At 37.9% G+C, this 16,205-nt stretch overlaps 1 protein-coding gene across 1 annotated transcript; it reads right to left on the reverse strand.

The window, feature by feature from the left end:
- Positions 1 to 5,320: 5,320 nt before the first annotated feature.
- On the reverse strand, positions 5,321 to 15,632 carry ATF5 (activating transcription factor 5). Its single transcript, XM_053690594.1, has 3 exons — positions 15,475 to 15,632; positions 8,088 to 8,363; positions 5,321 to 7,415 (listed from the first exon to the last, which is right to left on the reverse strand). The coding sequence occupies exons 2-3, from the start codon at positions 8,263 to 8,265 to the stop codon at positions 6,646 to 6,648; spliced, it is 948 nt and encodes a 315-aa protein (XP_053546569.1). The 5' UTR covers positions 8,266 to 8,363; positions 15,475 to 15,632; the 3' UTR covers positions 5,321 to 6,645.
- Between the last annotated feature and the right edge of the window lie 573 nt (positions 15,633 to 16,205).

Below are 16,205 nucleotides of genomic sequence, written 5' to 3' on the forward strand. Positions count from 1 at the left end.
GGATGGAAGGAAGAATTGTTCGAATGGTTTCCATTTTGAACGATGGAACCTTGAGAAACTTGTTTAGGATCTTGAGATCTAAGATTGGTCTGAATGTTCCCTCTTTTTTGGGAACTACAAACAGATTGGAGTAGAACCCCATCCCTTGTTCTCCTAATGGAGCAGGATGAATCACTCCCATTTTTAACAGGTCTTCTACACAATGTAAGAATGCCTGTCTCTTTATGTGGTCTGAAGACAATTGAGACCTGTGGAACCTCCCCCTTGGGGGAAGCCCCTTGAATTCCAGAAGATAACCTTGGGAGACTATTTCTAGCGCCCAAGGATCCAGAACATCTCTTGCCCAAGCCTGAGCGAAGAGAGAGAGTCTGCCCCCCACCAGATCCGGTCCCGGATCGGGGGCCAACATCTCATGCTGTCTTGGTAGCAGTGGCAGGTTTCTTGGCCTGCTTACCTTTGTTCCAGCCTTGCATTGGCCTCCAGGCTGGCTTGGCTTGAGAAGTATTACCCTCTTGCTTAGAGGACGTAGCACTTGGGGCTGGTCCGTTTCTGCGAAAGGGACGAAAATTAGGTTTATTTTTGGCCTTGAAAGACCTATCCTGAGGAAGGGCGTGGCCCTTACCCCCAGTGATATCAGAAATAATCTCTTTCAAGTCAGGGCCAAACAGCGTTTTCCCCTTGAAAGGAATGTTAAGCAATTTGTTCTTGGAAGACGCATCCGCTGACCAAGATTTTAGCCAAAGCGCTCTGCGCGCCACAATAGCAAACCCAGAATTTTTCGCCGCTAATCTAGCCAATTGCAAAGTGGCGTCTAGGGTGAAAGAGTTAGCCAATTTGAGACCATGAATTCTGTCCAAAATCTCCTCATAAGAAGAATCTTTATTGAGCGCCTTTTCTAGTTCATCGAACCAGAAACACGCTGCTGTAGTGACAGGAACAATGCATGAAATTGGTTGTAGAAGGTAACCTTGCTGAACAAACATCTTTTTAAGCAAACCCTCTAATTTTTTATCCATAGGATCTTTGAAAGCACAACTATCTTCTATGGGTATAGTGGTGCGTTTGTTTAGAGTAGAAACCGCCCCCTCGACCTTGGGGACTGTCTGCCATAAGTCCTTTCTGGGGTCGACCATAGGAAACAATTTCTTAAATATAGGGGGAGGGACGAAAGGTATGCCGGGCCTTTCCCATTCTTTGTTTACAATGTCCGCCACCCGCTTGGGTATAGGAAAAGCTTCGGGGGGCCCCGGGACCTCTAGGAACTTGTCCATTTTACATAATTTCTCTGGAATGACCAAATTCTCACAATCATCCAGAGTAGATAACACCTCCTTAAGCAGGGCGCGGAGATGTTCCAATTTAAATTTGAATGTAATTACATCAGGTTCAGCTTGTTGAGAAATTTTCCCTGAATCTGAAATTTCTCCCTCAGACAAAACCTCCCTGGCCCCCTCAGACTGGTGTAGGGGCACTTCAGAACCAATATCATCAGCGTCCTCATGCTCTTCAGTATTTTCTAAAACAGAGCAGTCGCGCTTTCGCTGATAAGTGGGCATTTTGGCTAAAATGTTTTTGATAGAATTATCCATTACAGCCGTTAATTGTTGCATAGTAAGGAGTATTGGCGCACTAGATGTACTAGGGGCCTCCTGTGTGGGCAAGACTGGTGTAGACGAAGGAGGGGATGATGCAGTACCATGCTTACTCCCCTCACTTGAGGAATCATCTTGGGCATCATTTTCTCTAAATTTTGTGTCACATAAATCACATCTATTTAAATGAGAAGGAACCTTGGCTTCCCCACATACAGAACACAGTCTATCTGGTAGTTCAGACATGTTAAACAGGCATAAACTTGATAACAAAGTACAAAAAACGTTTTAAAATAAAACCGTTACTGTCACTTTAAATTTTAAACTGAACACACTTTATTACTGCAAATGTGAAAAAGTATGAAGGAATTGTTCAAAATTCACCAAAATTTCACCACAGTGTCTTAAAGCCTTAAAAGTATTGCACACCAAATTTGAAAGCTTTAACTCTTAAAATAACGGAACCGGAGCCGTTTTTATATTTAACCCCTTTACAGTCCCTGGTATCTGCTTTGCTGAGACCCAACCAAGCCCAAAGGGGAATACGATACCAAATGACGCCTTCAGAAAGTCTTTTCTATGTATCAGAGCTCCTCACACATGCATCTGCATGTCATGCTTCCCAAAAACAAGTGCGCAATAGAGGCGCGAAAATGAGGCTCTGCCTATGATTAGGGAAAGCCCCTAGCAAATAAGGTGTCCAATACAGTGCCTGCCGGTTATTTTAGCTAATTCCCAAGAATAAAATAATTCCTCAAAGCTATGAAGTATTAAAATATGCTTATATATCAATCGTTTTAGCCCAGAAAATGTCTACAGTCTTAAAAGCCCTTGTGAAGCCCTTTTTTTCTTATGTAATAAAAATGGCTTACCGGATCCCATAGGGAAAATGACAGCTTCCAGCATTACATCGTCTTGTTAGAAATGTGTCATACCTCAAGCAGCAAAAGTCTGCTCACTGTTTCCCCCAACTGAAGTTAATTCCTCTCAACAGTCCTGTGTGGAAACAGCCATCGATTTTAGTAACGGTTGCTAAAATCATTTTCCTCTTACAAACAGAAATCTTCATCTCTTTTCTGTTTCAGAGTAAATAGTACATACCAGCACTATTTTAAAATAACAAACTCTTGATTGAATAATAAAAACTACAGTTAAACACCAAAAAACTCTAAGCCATCTCCGTGGAGATGTTGCCTGTACAACGGCAAAGAGAATGACTGGGGAAGGCGGAGCCTAGGAGGGATCATGTGACCAGCTTTGCTGGGCTCTTTGCCATTTCCTGTTGGGGAGGAGAATATCCCACAAGTAAGGATGACGCCGTGGACCGGACACACCTATGTTGGAGAAATACAATTAAATAAACTAATCTACAATACAAAAAAAACAAACACTAAATTACAGAAAATAAAAAAAAAAATTTTTACAAGAAGTTTAAACTAATTACATCTAATCTAAGCCCCCTAATAAAATAAAAAAGCCCCCCAAAATAATAAAATGCCCTACCCTATTCTAAATTACAAAGTAATCAGCTCTTTTACCAGCCCTTAAAAAGGGCTTTTTGCGGGGCATTGCTCCAAAGTAATCAGCTCTTTTACCTGTAAATAAAAATACAACCCCCCCAACATTACCCCTACTCTAACCCACCCAAACCCCCCTTAAATAAACCTAACACTAACCCCCTGAAGATCTCCCTACCTTGAGTAGTCTTCACCCAGCTGAGCCGAATTCTTCATCCAAGAAGAAGAGGTCCTCCATCCAGTAGAAGTCTTCATCCAAGCGGGGCAAGAAGAGGTCCTCCATCCAATAGAAGTCTTCATGCAAGCGGGGTCTTCTATCTTCATCCATCCGGAGCGGAGCCATCTTCCATACAGTCAACGGACTAACGACGAATGACAGTTCCTTTAAGGGACGTCATCCAAGATGGCGTCCCTCCAATTCCGATTGGCTGATAGAATCCTATCAGCCAATCAGAATTGGAGGGACGCCATCTTGGATGACGTTCCTTAAAGGAACCGCCATTCGCCGTTAGTCCGTCGGTGGTTGAAGAGGATGGTTCCGCGTCGGCTGTATGGAAGATGGCTCCGCTCCAGATGGATGAAGATAGAAGACTCCGCTTGCATGAAGACTTCTACCGGATGGAGGACCTCTTCTTGCCCCGCTTGGATGAAGAATTCGGCTTAGCTGGGTGAAGACAACTCAAGGTAGGGAGATCTAAAGGGGGTTAGTGTTAGGTTTATTTAAGGGGGGTTTGGGTGGGTTAGAGTAGGGGTATGTGGGTGGTGGGGTTGTATTTTTATTTACAGGTAAAGGAGCTGATTACTTTAAAAGGGCTTTTTGCGGGGCATTGCCCTAAGGGCTGGTAAAAGAGCTGATTACTTTGTAATTTAGAATAGGGTAGGGCATTTTATTATTTTGGGGGCTTTTTTATTTTATTAGGGGGCTTAGATTAGGTGTAATTAGTTTAAACTTGTAAAAAAAAAATATTTTCTGTAATTTAGTGTTTGTTTTTTTGTATTATAGATTAGTTAATTTAATTGTATTTTAGTTTAGCTAATTGTAGGTAATTTATTTAATTTATTGATAGTGTAGTGTTAGGTGTATTTGTAACTTAGGTTAGGATTTATTTTACGGGTAATTTTGTAATTATTTTAACTAGGTAGCTATTAAATAGTTATTAACTATTTAATAGCTATTGTACCTAGTTAAAATAAATACAAAGTTGCCTGTAAAATAAATATAAATCCTAAAATAGCTACAATGTAACTATTAGTTATATTGTAGCTATATTAGGGTTTATGTTATAGGTAAGTATTTAGTTTTAAATAGGAATAATTTATTTATTTATAGTAAATTTATTTAGATTAATTTAAAGTATATTTAAGTTAGGGGGGCGTTAGGGTTAGACTTAGGTTTAGGGGTTAATAACTTTATTATAGTAGCGGCGACATTGGGGGCGGCAGATTAGGGGTTAATTGTAGGTTGCGGCGATGTTAGGGAGGGCAGATTAGGGGTTAATAAAATGTATTATAGTGTTTGCGAGGCGGGAGTGCGGCGGTTTAGGGGTTAATACATTTATTATAGCGGCGGCAAGGTCCGGTCGGCAGATTAGGGGTTAATAAGTGTAGGTAGGTGGCGGCGACATTGGGGGGGGGGGGGGGGCAGATTAGGGGGTAATAAATATAATATAGGTGTCGGCGATGTTAGGGGCAGCAGATTAGGGGTTCATAGCTAAAATGTAGGTTGCAGCGGTGTCCGGAGCGGCAGATTAGGGGTTAAAAAAGATTTATTATAGGGTTTGCGATGTGGGGGGGCCTCGGTTTAGGGGTTCATAGGTAGTTTATGGGTGTTAGTGTACTTTGTAGCACAGTAGTTAAGAGCTTTATGTTCCTGCGTTAGCCCATAAAGCTCTTAACTACTGACTTTTTTTGACGGTAGGAGTCTTGTCGGTAGAGGCTCTACCGCTCACTTCTTTCAAGACTTGTAATACCAGCGTTAGGCAAATCCCATAGAAAAGATAGGATACGCAATTGACGTAAGGGGACCTGAAGTAGCCTCGAGTCGCGGAAAGAAAGTGAGCGGTAGACCCTTTCCTGCCTGACTCTAAATACCAGCGGGCGTTAAAAACCCCCTTAACGCTGCTTTTGACAGCTAACGCCAAACTCTAAATCTAGGCGCAAGTTTTTAGTTTAATGAGGAGTCTGTGTAGAGAAAAGAAAATGCATAACAAGTTATTTGCACATCCAGAACTTTATTAATCATCAAAATGTTTACACCTTGAAAATAAAAAAATTTGTACTTGCATAAGTGCTTCTAGATGTAAGCTACCGAAACTCAGGTATTCTACCACACAAGAATTACTCCATTTTAACAGTAAGTTTTTTACTATGGAAAATAAAACCTATATGGGAAATTCACAAAACATCTACTGTAGTAGGTTTTCACACTGCCTATTTAACCTGTAAAATAAAGTCCATTCTGTAGCATAGTACATTTACAGGAAGTATATTGCTTTCTTTCACGCCACTGTTGACATTTTAAGTTTGAAGTCCTTTGCCTGGTTCAGACTGCAGAAAGTCATTTTTTTGCATAGAATACTTTATATATACAAAAACATTTTTCTAAAATATATAAACATACACAACATAAGTTGTTTACAATACAAAGAAAAATAGCACAAAACCCTAGTTTCAACTTTGAATAGTTTTCCCCAAAGAGAAGATTTTATATAATATATATATATAAAAAAAAATTCAGCTATATCAAACTTGACATTTCAGTGACACTTAACTTGTACAATCTCGGTTTCATGCGCCTTTCAAAACTTTTGTGAATGAAACTGCAGAGTTCCAATCAGGATCATTAAGAAAATAAACATAAAACATTTCCCGTCTTTAAAATACCCTTACATGCTGTAATGTGACAGGTGCTTTTCACACATACTTCTGAATGTGGCAAAAGGACCAAATATACATTTTATATTTTGATACTTCTTTTGAATTCAGAACCACCATTGTAATTCTCAATCCCCGCTTGCATTGGGAAAATAAGCCACCTTGTCACATTTAATACGGCAAAAAACAAAAAAACACACACCAAAACTGTAAAGGCTGTGACACACTGCAAGCGATGTGGTGTGAGGCAAAGCAACTGCCTCGCGCTGCAGCACTTCTGAAGTTCAAATATTTCAACTCTGGGCGCACAGCTACGCGACCTGACGTGGCTGAGTATGCAGAGATAAGGCAAGACACATTGAGCGCACACAGCCGCATCATCAAGCTGCGCTCTGCTCTCAGTGTGTCACAGCCTTAAGACACACATAGTTCATTATTGTAACTGCTTTGCACTATTTTAGGCCTGCAACAATATTTTTGTTTAATAATTCATGATACCGACAAGAACAGTAACAAGTTTATCTTAAAAAGTAATTGAAGTCTTGTCAGCATTAGAACAAGTGTGATAATTTACATTCATTCTTGTAACCTGTAAATGTAAATAAAAAGTTTGTCTAAAAACGTACTAAATGTATCTATCTTTTCTCACACATTTTCAAAGGCTAGTTATTACGAAGTCTTTGACTCCTGGCCTTGTAGACCTCAATAAGAAGATCCTTAACATATTGAATTTCTCTTTCAATAGAATCTGACTTTTCTTTCAGCTCTCGGTTTCTGGCCTCCAGGCCCTGACACTCTTCATCAAGAGCATCATACTCTGCACGCTTCCTCTGTCGATACCTCAGAGCTGCTGTTTTATTCTGATCTCTCTTTTTTTGCTTTCGATCACCTTTAACATGGGTTGATACAGAGCAGCTGGAAGCCACACTGCTGGGGCAATCATATGGAGTAGGCCTATACAGCCGTTTTGATTGTGCTGGCGGGTCAGTGGTGTCATTTATCACTGTAAGATCCTGCACGTGTTCTCTAGGGAAATCATTAGGAACATCACAATACAGATTTAGAAGATCCAGGCAACCAGAATCTAGGGTCTCCAACGGTGCTTGAGCAGAAGGTGGAGTTTCTGCAATGTAAGTCTGGAACTCTACTTCTCTTCCCCCAAGCTGTTGGTCAGATGCAGGGAAAAGGAAATGCACTTCATGGGATGGTGGGGTGCTAGGAGCTACTTGGTCTGGAGGCACTGGAAGCCCAGGGGAGAGTGTCTCCTCCAGGAAGTAATCTTCCATCTGCTCCAACTCCTTCTTAAGAAGGGTGGCCATGATCTCCAAATCTGGGGCTGGGTTTGGAGGGGCTGGAATTGATGAATCCACTGATGCAGGAAGGTAGCATGAAAAATCCACCCTCTCAGTCATCCAATCTGTGAATCCATCACCTGTGCACAAAAGTAAAATAAAATGTGATTTATAGTGTAATCACTGCACAATATAAATTATGAGCTCAAGGTTAATTTTAACTAGGCAAAAATAAATGCCAGTATTAATAAGCAACATATTTTGTTTATTGGTCAAGCTTTAGTGTAGAATAATCACTGCTGGTTAAAGTGACACTTAACATTTTTATATTCAAAGTTTTAAACATATTGCCAAAACAGTAGTGGTGGGAGGCTCTTGAAGGGTACTGATGAACTGAAGGGATTCAAAGCAAATCAGCTGCCATAGTACCCACCCCACCGGGTGCAGAAAGCAAGTTTAGGATCTAAGGATGTATGCCGGACAGTAGGTGTGTACTCTGAAGTCTACAAGTCAAGTGGGTATGGCCATTAATTGACAGTATCTCCTATCTGTTAAAAAGATTAAGGAATAAAACATAAAATTCTACCTTGTTGACCTACACCACAGCAAACATCACTTGAGAGCTGGTTCAGTATACGTTTATGCAATGTTTACAAAGTGTGGGCATGTATGTGTATATATATATATATATATATATATATATATATATATATATATATATATATATATATATATATATATATATATATATATATATGTGTGTGTGTGTTATTTATGAATACTCATTGGTATATGTAACAAACACAAATTACCTCCCAGACACCCTGTCTCAGCCCCATGTGTGTTCACCCCATCCTCCATAGGTACTAAAAGGTGTTCGTAGTGATTTCCATGAACAGGGATCTTAAGGACATCCGCCCGCCAGTGCAGAGTGCTAACTGGCAACATAGACATCTCCAGGTCGAGGTTTAAAGCTGCCAGGAGAGACATTTCGACCAGGATTATTCAATTCCACACTGGAGAAGAAGATGGAAGCACGATTCCTGCTGGAAATGACAGCGGAAGGTGCAGGGGAGATAGAAAGGAACCTACAAGAGAAAAATAAAGTTATGGGTGACAAACTAGTACTCGTAAAACAATATTTCATATACTGCTTAATTGAAATTTTAAAAACCTCGAATTTGTTTATTTAAAGCATAGTAATTCTTAATTATCTCTCGAGCTACAATTTATGTTGCACTGGTATGCGAAGGTAAGTCTGCAAACCTGGTTCTAGAAAATAAATTATATATATATATATATATATATATATATATATATATATATATATATATATATATATATATATATATATATATATATATATATATATATATATATATATATATATATATATATATATATATATAATCTCTATGGGGCATATGTATCTATGCAGGCTCGCCAGAAACAGCAGTTATGAAGCAGCGGTCACAAAGACCGCTGCTCCATAACCTGTCCGCCTGCTCTGAGCAGGCGGACACACATCGCCACAATACAACCCGATCGAGTACGATCAGTTTGATTGACACCCCCTGCTGGCAGCCTATTGGCCGCGAGTCTGCAGGGGGCGGCGTTGCACCAGCAGCTCTTGTGAGCTGCTGGTGCAATGCTGAATACGGCGAGCGTATTGCTCGCCATATTCAGCGAGGTCTGGAGGACCTGATCCGCAGTGCCGGATAAGGTCCGCCAGACCTTGATAAATAGGCCCCTATATCTCAATTAGCTTTAGGCCTATACACTACATCGAGGGAACTTGCCTTGAATCTGAGTAAACAATGCCATAGTATGGGGGTTCTTGATAAGACTAATTTTTCTTTTAACTACATATTTTGGGTCATCATTATGTATAGATTAGTCTATGTATAAAACTTTTTACAAACCAGAGGCTGCTAGTTTGTGTGCCATGCATTTTTCTTTAATTCCACTAGATGGCAGAAAGAGGTGTACACAACTGAATTATTTTTATCTACACAACACATAGCAGTTATAAAGAGTTGTCCCCAAGGGCTGAATTTTGTTATAACATAAATCCCCATATGAAATGTACAGAACCTATAAAAAGGGACAGTCTAGACCAAAATAAACTTTCATGATTCAGATAGAGAATGTCATTTTAAACAATTCGCCAATTTACTTTTATCACCAATTTTGCTTTGTTCAATTGGTATTCTTAGTTGAAAGCTAAACTTAGGAGGTTCATATGCTAATTTCTAAACCCTTGAAGGCTGCCTCTTCTCTCAGAGCATTTTGACAGTTTCTCCACCAGAGGGTGTTAGTTCATGTGTGTCATATAGATAACACTGTGCTCACGCACGTGGAGTTCCAGGGAGCCAGCTCTGATTGGCTAAAATGGATGTCTGTCAAAAGAACTGAAATAAGGGTGCAGTTTGCAGAGGCTTAGATACAAGGTAATCACAGAGATAAAAAGTATATTAATATAACTGTGTTAGTTATGCAAAACTAGGGAATGGGTAATAAAGGGCGTATATCTTTTTAAAACAATAAAAATTATAGTGCAGACTGTCTCTTTAACTTCCTCCAGAATCAATCTGTAATTTCAGGTCTCTTAAAGGGACACTAAACCCAATTATTTTTTTGTGATTCAGATAGAGCATGCAATTTTAAACAACTTTCTAATTTACTGCTATTATTCTTCATTCTCTTGCTATCTTTATTTGAAAAAGAAGGCATCTAAGCTAAGGAGTCGGACAATTTTTGGTTCAAAGCCTGGACAGCACTTCTTTATTGGTGTGTGTTAATTTATCCACCAATTAGCAAGAATAACCCAGGTTGTTCACCAAAAATGGGCCGGCATCTAAAATTACATTCTTGCTTTTCAAATAAAGATACCAAGAGAATGAAGAACATTTGATAATAGGAGTAAATTAGAAAGTTGCTTAAAATTACCTGCTCTATCTGAATCCCGAAAGAAAAAATTGGAGTTCAGTGTCCCTTTAAACTTGTATATGAAACCCAAATTTTTATTTTCACGATTCAGATGGAGCATGCAATTTTAAACAACTTTCCAATTTACTTCTATTATCAATTTGTCATTGTATCTTTTGTTGGAAAGCAGGGATGTAATGCTTACGAGCTGGCCCATTTCTGGAGCACTATATGGCAGCAGTTTTGCAAAAATGTTATCCATTTGCAAGAGTACTAGAGGGCAGCACTACTTCCTGTCCTGTAGTGCTCCAGACACCTACCTAGGTATCTCTACAACACAGAATATCATGAGAAAGACGCAAATTTGATAATAGAAGTAAATTGGAATTATTAGTATGCTCTGTCTCAATCACAAAAGAAAGTTGTGCCTCATATGCCCTTAATATTTTACTACAATCCCTGTTCTATTAGGTTTAATTCTTCACTAATTATACTAATTGTCTCACCACTGTAGCATAAGATGGCTTTTTCAAATTAAAAAACAAAATCTTATCTTAGGTAAATAACACATTTACCCATTTTACTCAAACTTACTGTAAAGTAGGGATTGGTAGAGTTAAATAGATATTTTTTTCTTTTAGTGGAAGCCAGAGGTAAAAAAACAACAAACACAGAAACCAGGACAGGACAAGGAGCACAATGAAGCCGCCAATGGCGATATGCAGACCCTGGGCTACTAAAATTAGTTCTGTAAAAATACCACCCATTCAAACAATATGCAGGACTTTAAGTTTTTAAACACTTATAGGGTAAAAAATGTTAGATTTTTATTTTAGGCCCTATTAAATTATGATTGGTTATTTGTAGAGCGCCAACAGATTCCACAGCGCTATTAAATGGACAGTAAAGTCAAAATCAAATATTCATGATTCAAAAAGTGACATTTTAAACAACATTCCAATTAAAAAGGGATAGTAAACGCATTTTTCATTTCATGGATTCAGACACAGCATGCAATTTTAAGTAACTTTCTAATTTACTCCTATTAACAATTTTTCTTCGTTCTCTTGGTATCTTTACTTGAATGTAAGCTAAGGAGCCCATTTTTAGTTCAGAACCTGGGTTGCACTTGCTTATTGGTTGCTAAAAGTAAGCCACCAAGCACTGGCCAGGGTGCTGAACCAAAAATAGGCCGGCTCCTTAGCTTACATTCAAGTAAAGATAGCAAGAGAATGAAGAAAATTGATAATAGGAGTGAATTAGAAAGTTGCTTAAAATTGCATGCTCTATCTGAATCATGAAATCATTTTTTTGGGGGTTTACTATCCCTTTAATTATCAAATTTGCTTTGTTCTCTTGGTAAACTTAGGTAGGAAGATAGACTGCAAAAGAAGACATGCACATTGCCTATGGCACCAGTAATCACAGCATTGCTTAAAGGGACAGTCTACTCAAAATTAAACTTTAATGATTCAGATAGGGCATGCAATTTTAAACAACTTTCCAATTTCCTTTTATCATAAAATTTGCTTTGTTCTTTTTGGTATTCTTTACTGCAAGCTAAACAAACCTAGGTAGACTAAACTGTTAAAAACCACCTCCTATCTTAGTGCATTTTGACAATTGTTCACAGTTAGACAGAGCTAGTTCATGTGTGCCATATAAATAACATTGTGCTCACTCCCATGGAGTTATTTAAGTCAGCACTGATTGGCTAAAATTCAAGTCTGACAAAGATCTTAGATAGGGGGCAGTCTGCAGAGGTTTAGATACAAGGTAATCACAGAGGTAAAAAGTGTATTATTATAACTGTGTTGGTTATGCAAAACTGGGGAATGGGTAATAAAAAGGGATTATCTATCTTTTTAAACAATAAAAATTCTGGAGTAGACTGTCCCTTTAAAAAAAGGGACAAAAAAAAACCACATGATTTTGATAGAACATACAATTTTAAATAACTTTCAAATTTACTTCTATCATCCAATTTACTTAATTCTCTTGTTATCCTTTGCCAAAGGAAAAGCATTGCACTAGTGGGCGTGGCAGCTAGATGAACACATCTAGTTAGCCAATCACAAGGAGACAAATGTGTGTAGACACCAATAAGCAGCAGAACCCACTAGTGTAGGATATGTGCGTATTATTTTTCAACATGGGATACCAACAGAAAAAAGCACATTTGAAAATAGAAGTTAATTTTAAAAAAATGTCTTAAAATTTCATGCTCTACCTAAATCATGCAAGTTGTATTTGACTTTCCTATCCCTTTAACATTCCAAACACTGCTGTCAGATGGTTAAATACATATGCAAGGTCCTATTGCTCAATTAGGATTACTCTTCAACAAAGAATACTAAGAAAACTTTGAAAAAAATAATAGTAGATTGGAAAGTTGTTTAAAACTACTATCCATGTACATTTCATTTTGACTTTACGGTCCATTTAATATTTTTAAAATGAGTAAAAATGTTCCATGTGAAACAGGGCTGACAAACAACCTTGATTACATAATAGAAATGGCTTAGTGACAAGTGCCTTAGAAAATGTAAATATATTATCAAAATAAATAGAAATAAAGTTATGTGCCTGCCTGTTTAAAAGGGACATTCCAGTCAAAATATAAATGCACATAGATTTATTGCATCTTTGAATAGAAACATATTTGTAATATACATTTATTGGCAAAAATTCTTCTATTAAGAGCTATCACTGTTTTAGTGTTAAAGGGACAGTCTACACCAGAATTGTTATTGTTTTAAATGATAGATAATCCCTTTATTACCCATTTCCCAGATTTGCATAACCAACAGTTATAATAATATACTTTTAACCTCTGTGATTATCTTGTATCTAAGCCTCTGCAAACTGCCCCTTTTTTCAGTTCTTTTGACAGACTTGCAGTCTAGCTAATCAGTGCCTGCTCACAGATAACTTCTCGTGCACGAGCACAGTGTTATCTATATGAAATACGTGAACTAACACCCTCTAGTGGTGAAAAACTGTAAAAATGCAATCTGAAAAAGGTGGGCTTCAAGGTCTAAGAAATTAGCATATGAACCTCCTAGGTTAAGCTTTCAACTAAGAATACCAAGAGAACAAAGTAAAATTGGTGACAAAAGTACATTGGAAAATTGTTTAAAATGACATGCTCTATCCGAATCATGAAAGTTTATTTTGGCCTAGACTGTCCCTTTAACATTATTCTCTGCATGTGAAGCATAGTTAGATATTTTCACTGCACCCACATTTTAAAAAATGCAGCTGCTCAGATAATCAGTGGGGCTTGTAATCATGTCAGTAATTAAAAAAAAAATTGAGTCGTTACCAGATGGTACAAGCACCTTAGGCTCTCCGAACAAGTGTTTAAAATGCTGGTGCACGGTGCATACTTAAATAGACTTTTGAAACAGCTATAGCTTTTATTAGAAGCATTTTTGCTAATGTATGTATATTACAAAATTGCTTCTGTTCAATACTAAAATGCACCAATGTGGTTTCCAATTTTGGCTGGAATATCCCTTTAAGCCTTAAAACAAAAAGTTCTGAGACAATGTTACACTTTTTTTCCCCTAAAATATTTTGTTAGTCATAGGGTGACCATATTGCAGCTTTAACCCCTTAAGGACCAGCGACGTACCCTGTATGTCGCTGGCCTTTTTTTGGGACTTGATTGTTTTACAGCGTGGTCTTGCCACCAGCGTTGGGACTGCTCTATTCCACAAAGCCTGCTAGAGGGAGTGCATTAATAGCGTGTTCTTGCTAGACTTGTGCTATTATGTCCTGAAAAAAAACGTAACAACCAGTGACATACAGGGTACATTGTGGTCATTAAGGGGTTAAAAAGGGACACATGAAAAATACATGTCAGGGTTCTTATACAAAACATTTCTTTTAACAGCCCTGAAATATGTATTTTTCATGTGTCCCTTTTTAAAGCGACAATATGGTCACCCTAGTTAGTCACTACCTCTACATTATTCCATGCACATGAAACTCTCAAGAGGAATGTGTGTGAGACAAAGAAAAACAGGGCTAAATTAATCTCATGGGACCCCAGCTGTTGCTTTTTTACTTAGCAAGAAAGTAAAAATGATGTATATAGTGCTGAATTTGATAAAAATGTGAAAATAGTAATACATTCATGTGGTCATAAATATCCGATGTACTAGCACAAATAAGCAATACAGACTGTTATATAAGAAATGACACCACCTGATTCAATAAACAACTGAAGCAGCAGATAACACAGATGTTATTACAAGTCTAATCTATTGTAAATATTTTCCTAGTAGAGAAACTGTATTTTTCTATAGGAAGATGTCTAATTAAAAAAAACAAAAACAATTATTATATTTGTAAAGTGTCAATAGATTCTGTAGCAATACACATCAGGTGCGATAAAGATAATGAAGACAGATACAGGGTCCTGTTAAATAGCCAGCTATCAATATAAGTGCTAATGCTAAGCAGCATTAGCAGCCAAGGAAGTCCACATTTTCTCTCCAAGTTACATTCAACATTGTCTGCAGAAAGTCAAACTAAACAAGATTATATATATATATATATATATATATATATATATATATATATATATATATATATATATTATATATTTTAATAATGACATTTTATTAAACCCATAAGGAGTATGGGTCACTGCTACTAAAAACAAGCAGAGCCATTCAATGTCACGGTCACTGCTACTGAACGCAAACACATTTACTACATTCAGGTTAGTTGTCACTTGTCAAAGCAAACAACCAGCGCTAGCAAATCCAATACACCACAATCACGTTCAAATAAAAGGACACACATCATTAGCCAAGTAATGAAAAACACTTATGTCACAAAACCATCACTAGCCAAGACACTCCCACTTCACACTAATTCATCATTAGCCAAAACAAAGTTACTGCTCCTAAAAAGCCGAAATCGCATGACAGATGAAGCATAATAAATCCAAACCACGTGCAAAACCGAAACAAGAACCGCTCACTGCACCCTCATATACTGTTCTAAAGCCCTGATTAGAATCAATTATAAAATGTGCATTTAAGATATAAAATGACATTACTTTAATACATTTTTTTCAACATAAAATATATTTTCCGTATTAAGCCCTTGATTACAAGAGAGATCTGAAAAACAGCATGTAACACTGTATTACAGGTTTCTCCAATAGGCTACATACATCGCGGAGTTCAAGATAGCTGTCATATACAGACAGCAAAGTGACAAAACTGAAGTTTAATTAAATGGATTAATACTTACGCCATCTTTGCAGTTGGTTTGATTGTGCAGCACAAGTGCATACGCACACTTGTTATGTTGTTTTGCAAGTCTAGAAAGCCATGGTGACCAATAAAACCACGTTTATCTCTATTACTCGTACACTGCCGCTGAAGTTGTGACTATTTTTTCTAGAGGATTAGCAATGTATAGCTCATACACATCTTACGTCACCACTATTGAATATCCCTCCGCGTCAAGCTCCCGTTCCCGGCAAGATAACTGCCTTAGGAAGTAGGGAGATCAGCTTACAAACTACAATAAATATACTCGGACAGCAGTATGTTGAATAAAAAAAGATTGTGATTTTATATGGTAAACGTTTATCAGGTTTTTTTGGCTATTTGACGGACTTTTTCTTCGCTGCGGAAGACAACAGTGATTTGTTTCATATTGCAACAGCGTTGCATCAGCCTGGGTGTGAGCGTAGTTCACCTGTCACGAGGCTACCGGGGAATGGCTTGTGATTGGCTGCTCTGTAGGTCCTGTCATCACGGGAGTGAGCTGACAGCTAAGAAAGTGTGGGCTGTGGGAAATGTGGTCACTTGACTGGCTTATATAAGGGGAATGTTAGGTTTAACAAATTTCCCACTTCGGCGCTGCGTTATAATGGTATTATGTACTGTAAAGTGATGTATTAATGTGCTGGTATTTTGAAGTTCATGTGTTTAATGTAGACATTTTTGCAGTATAATGTGCGTCTCTCTGGACAC

This window comes from Bombina bombina, chromosome 8, assembly GCF_027579735.1.
Source record: "Bombina bombina isolate aBomBom1 chromosome 8, aBomBom1.pri, whole genome shotgun sequence".
In the NCBI taxonomy this organism is placed as follows: Eukaryota; Metazoa; Chordata; class Amphibia; order Anura; family Bombinatoridae; genus Bombina; species Bombina bombina.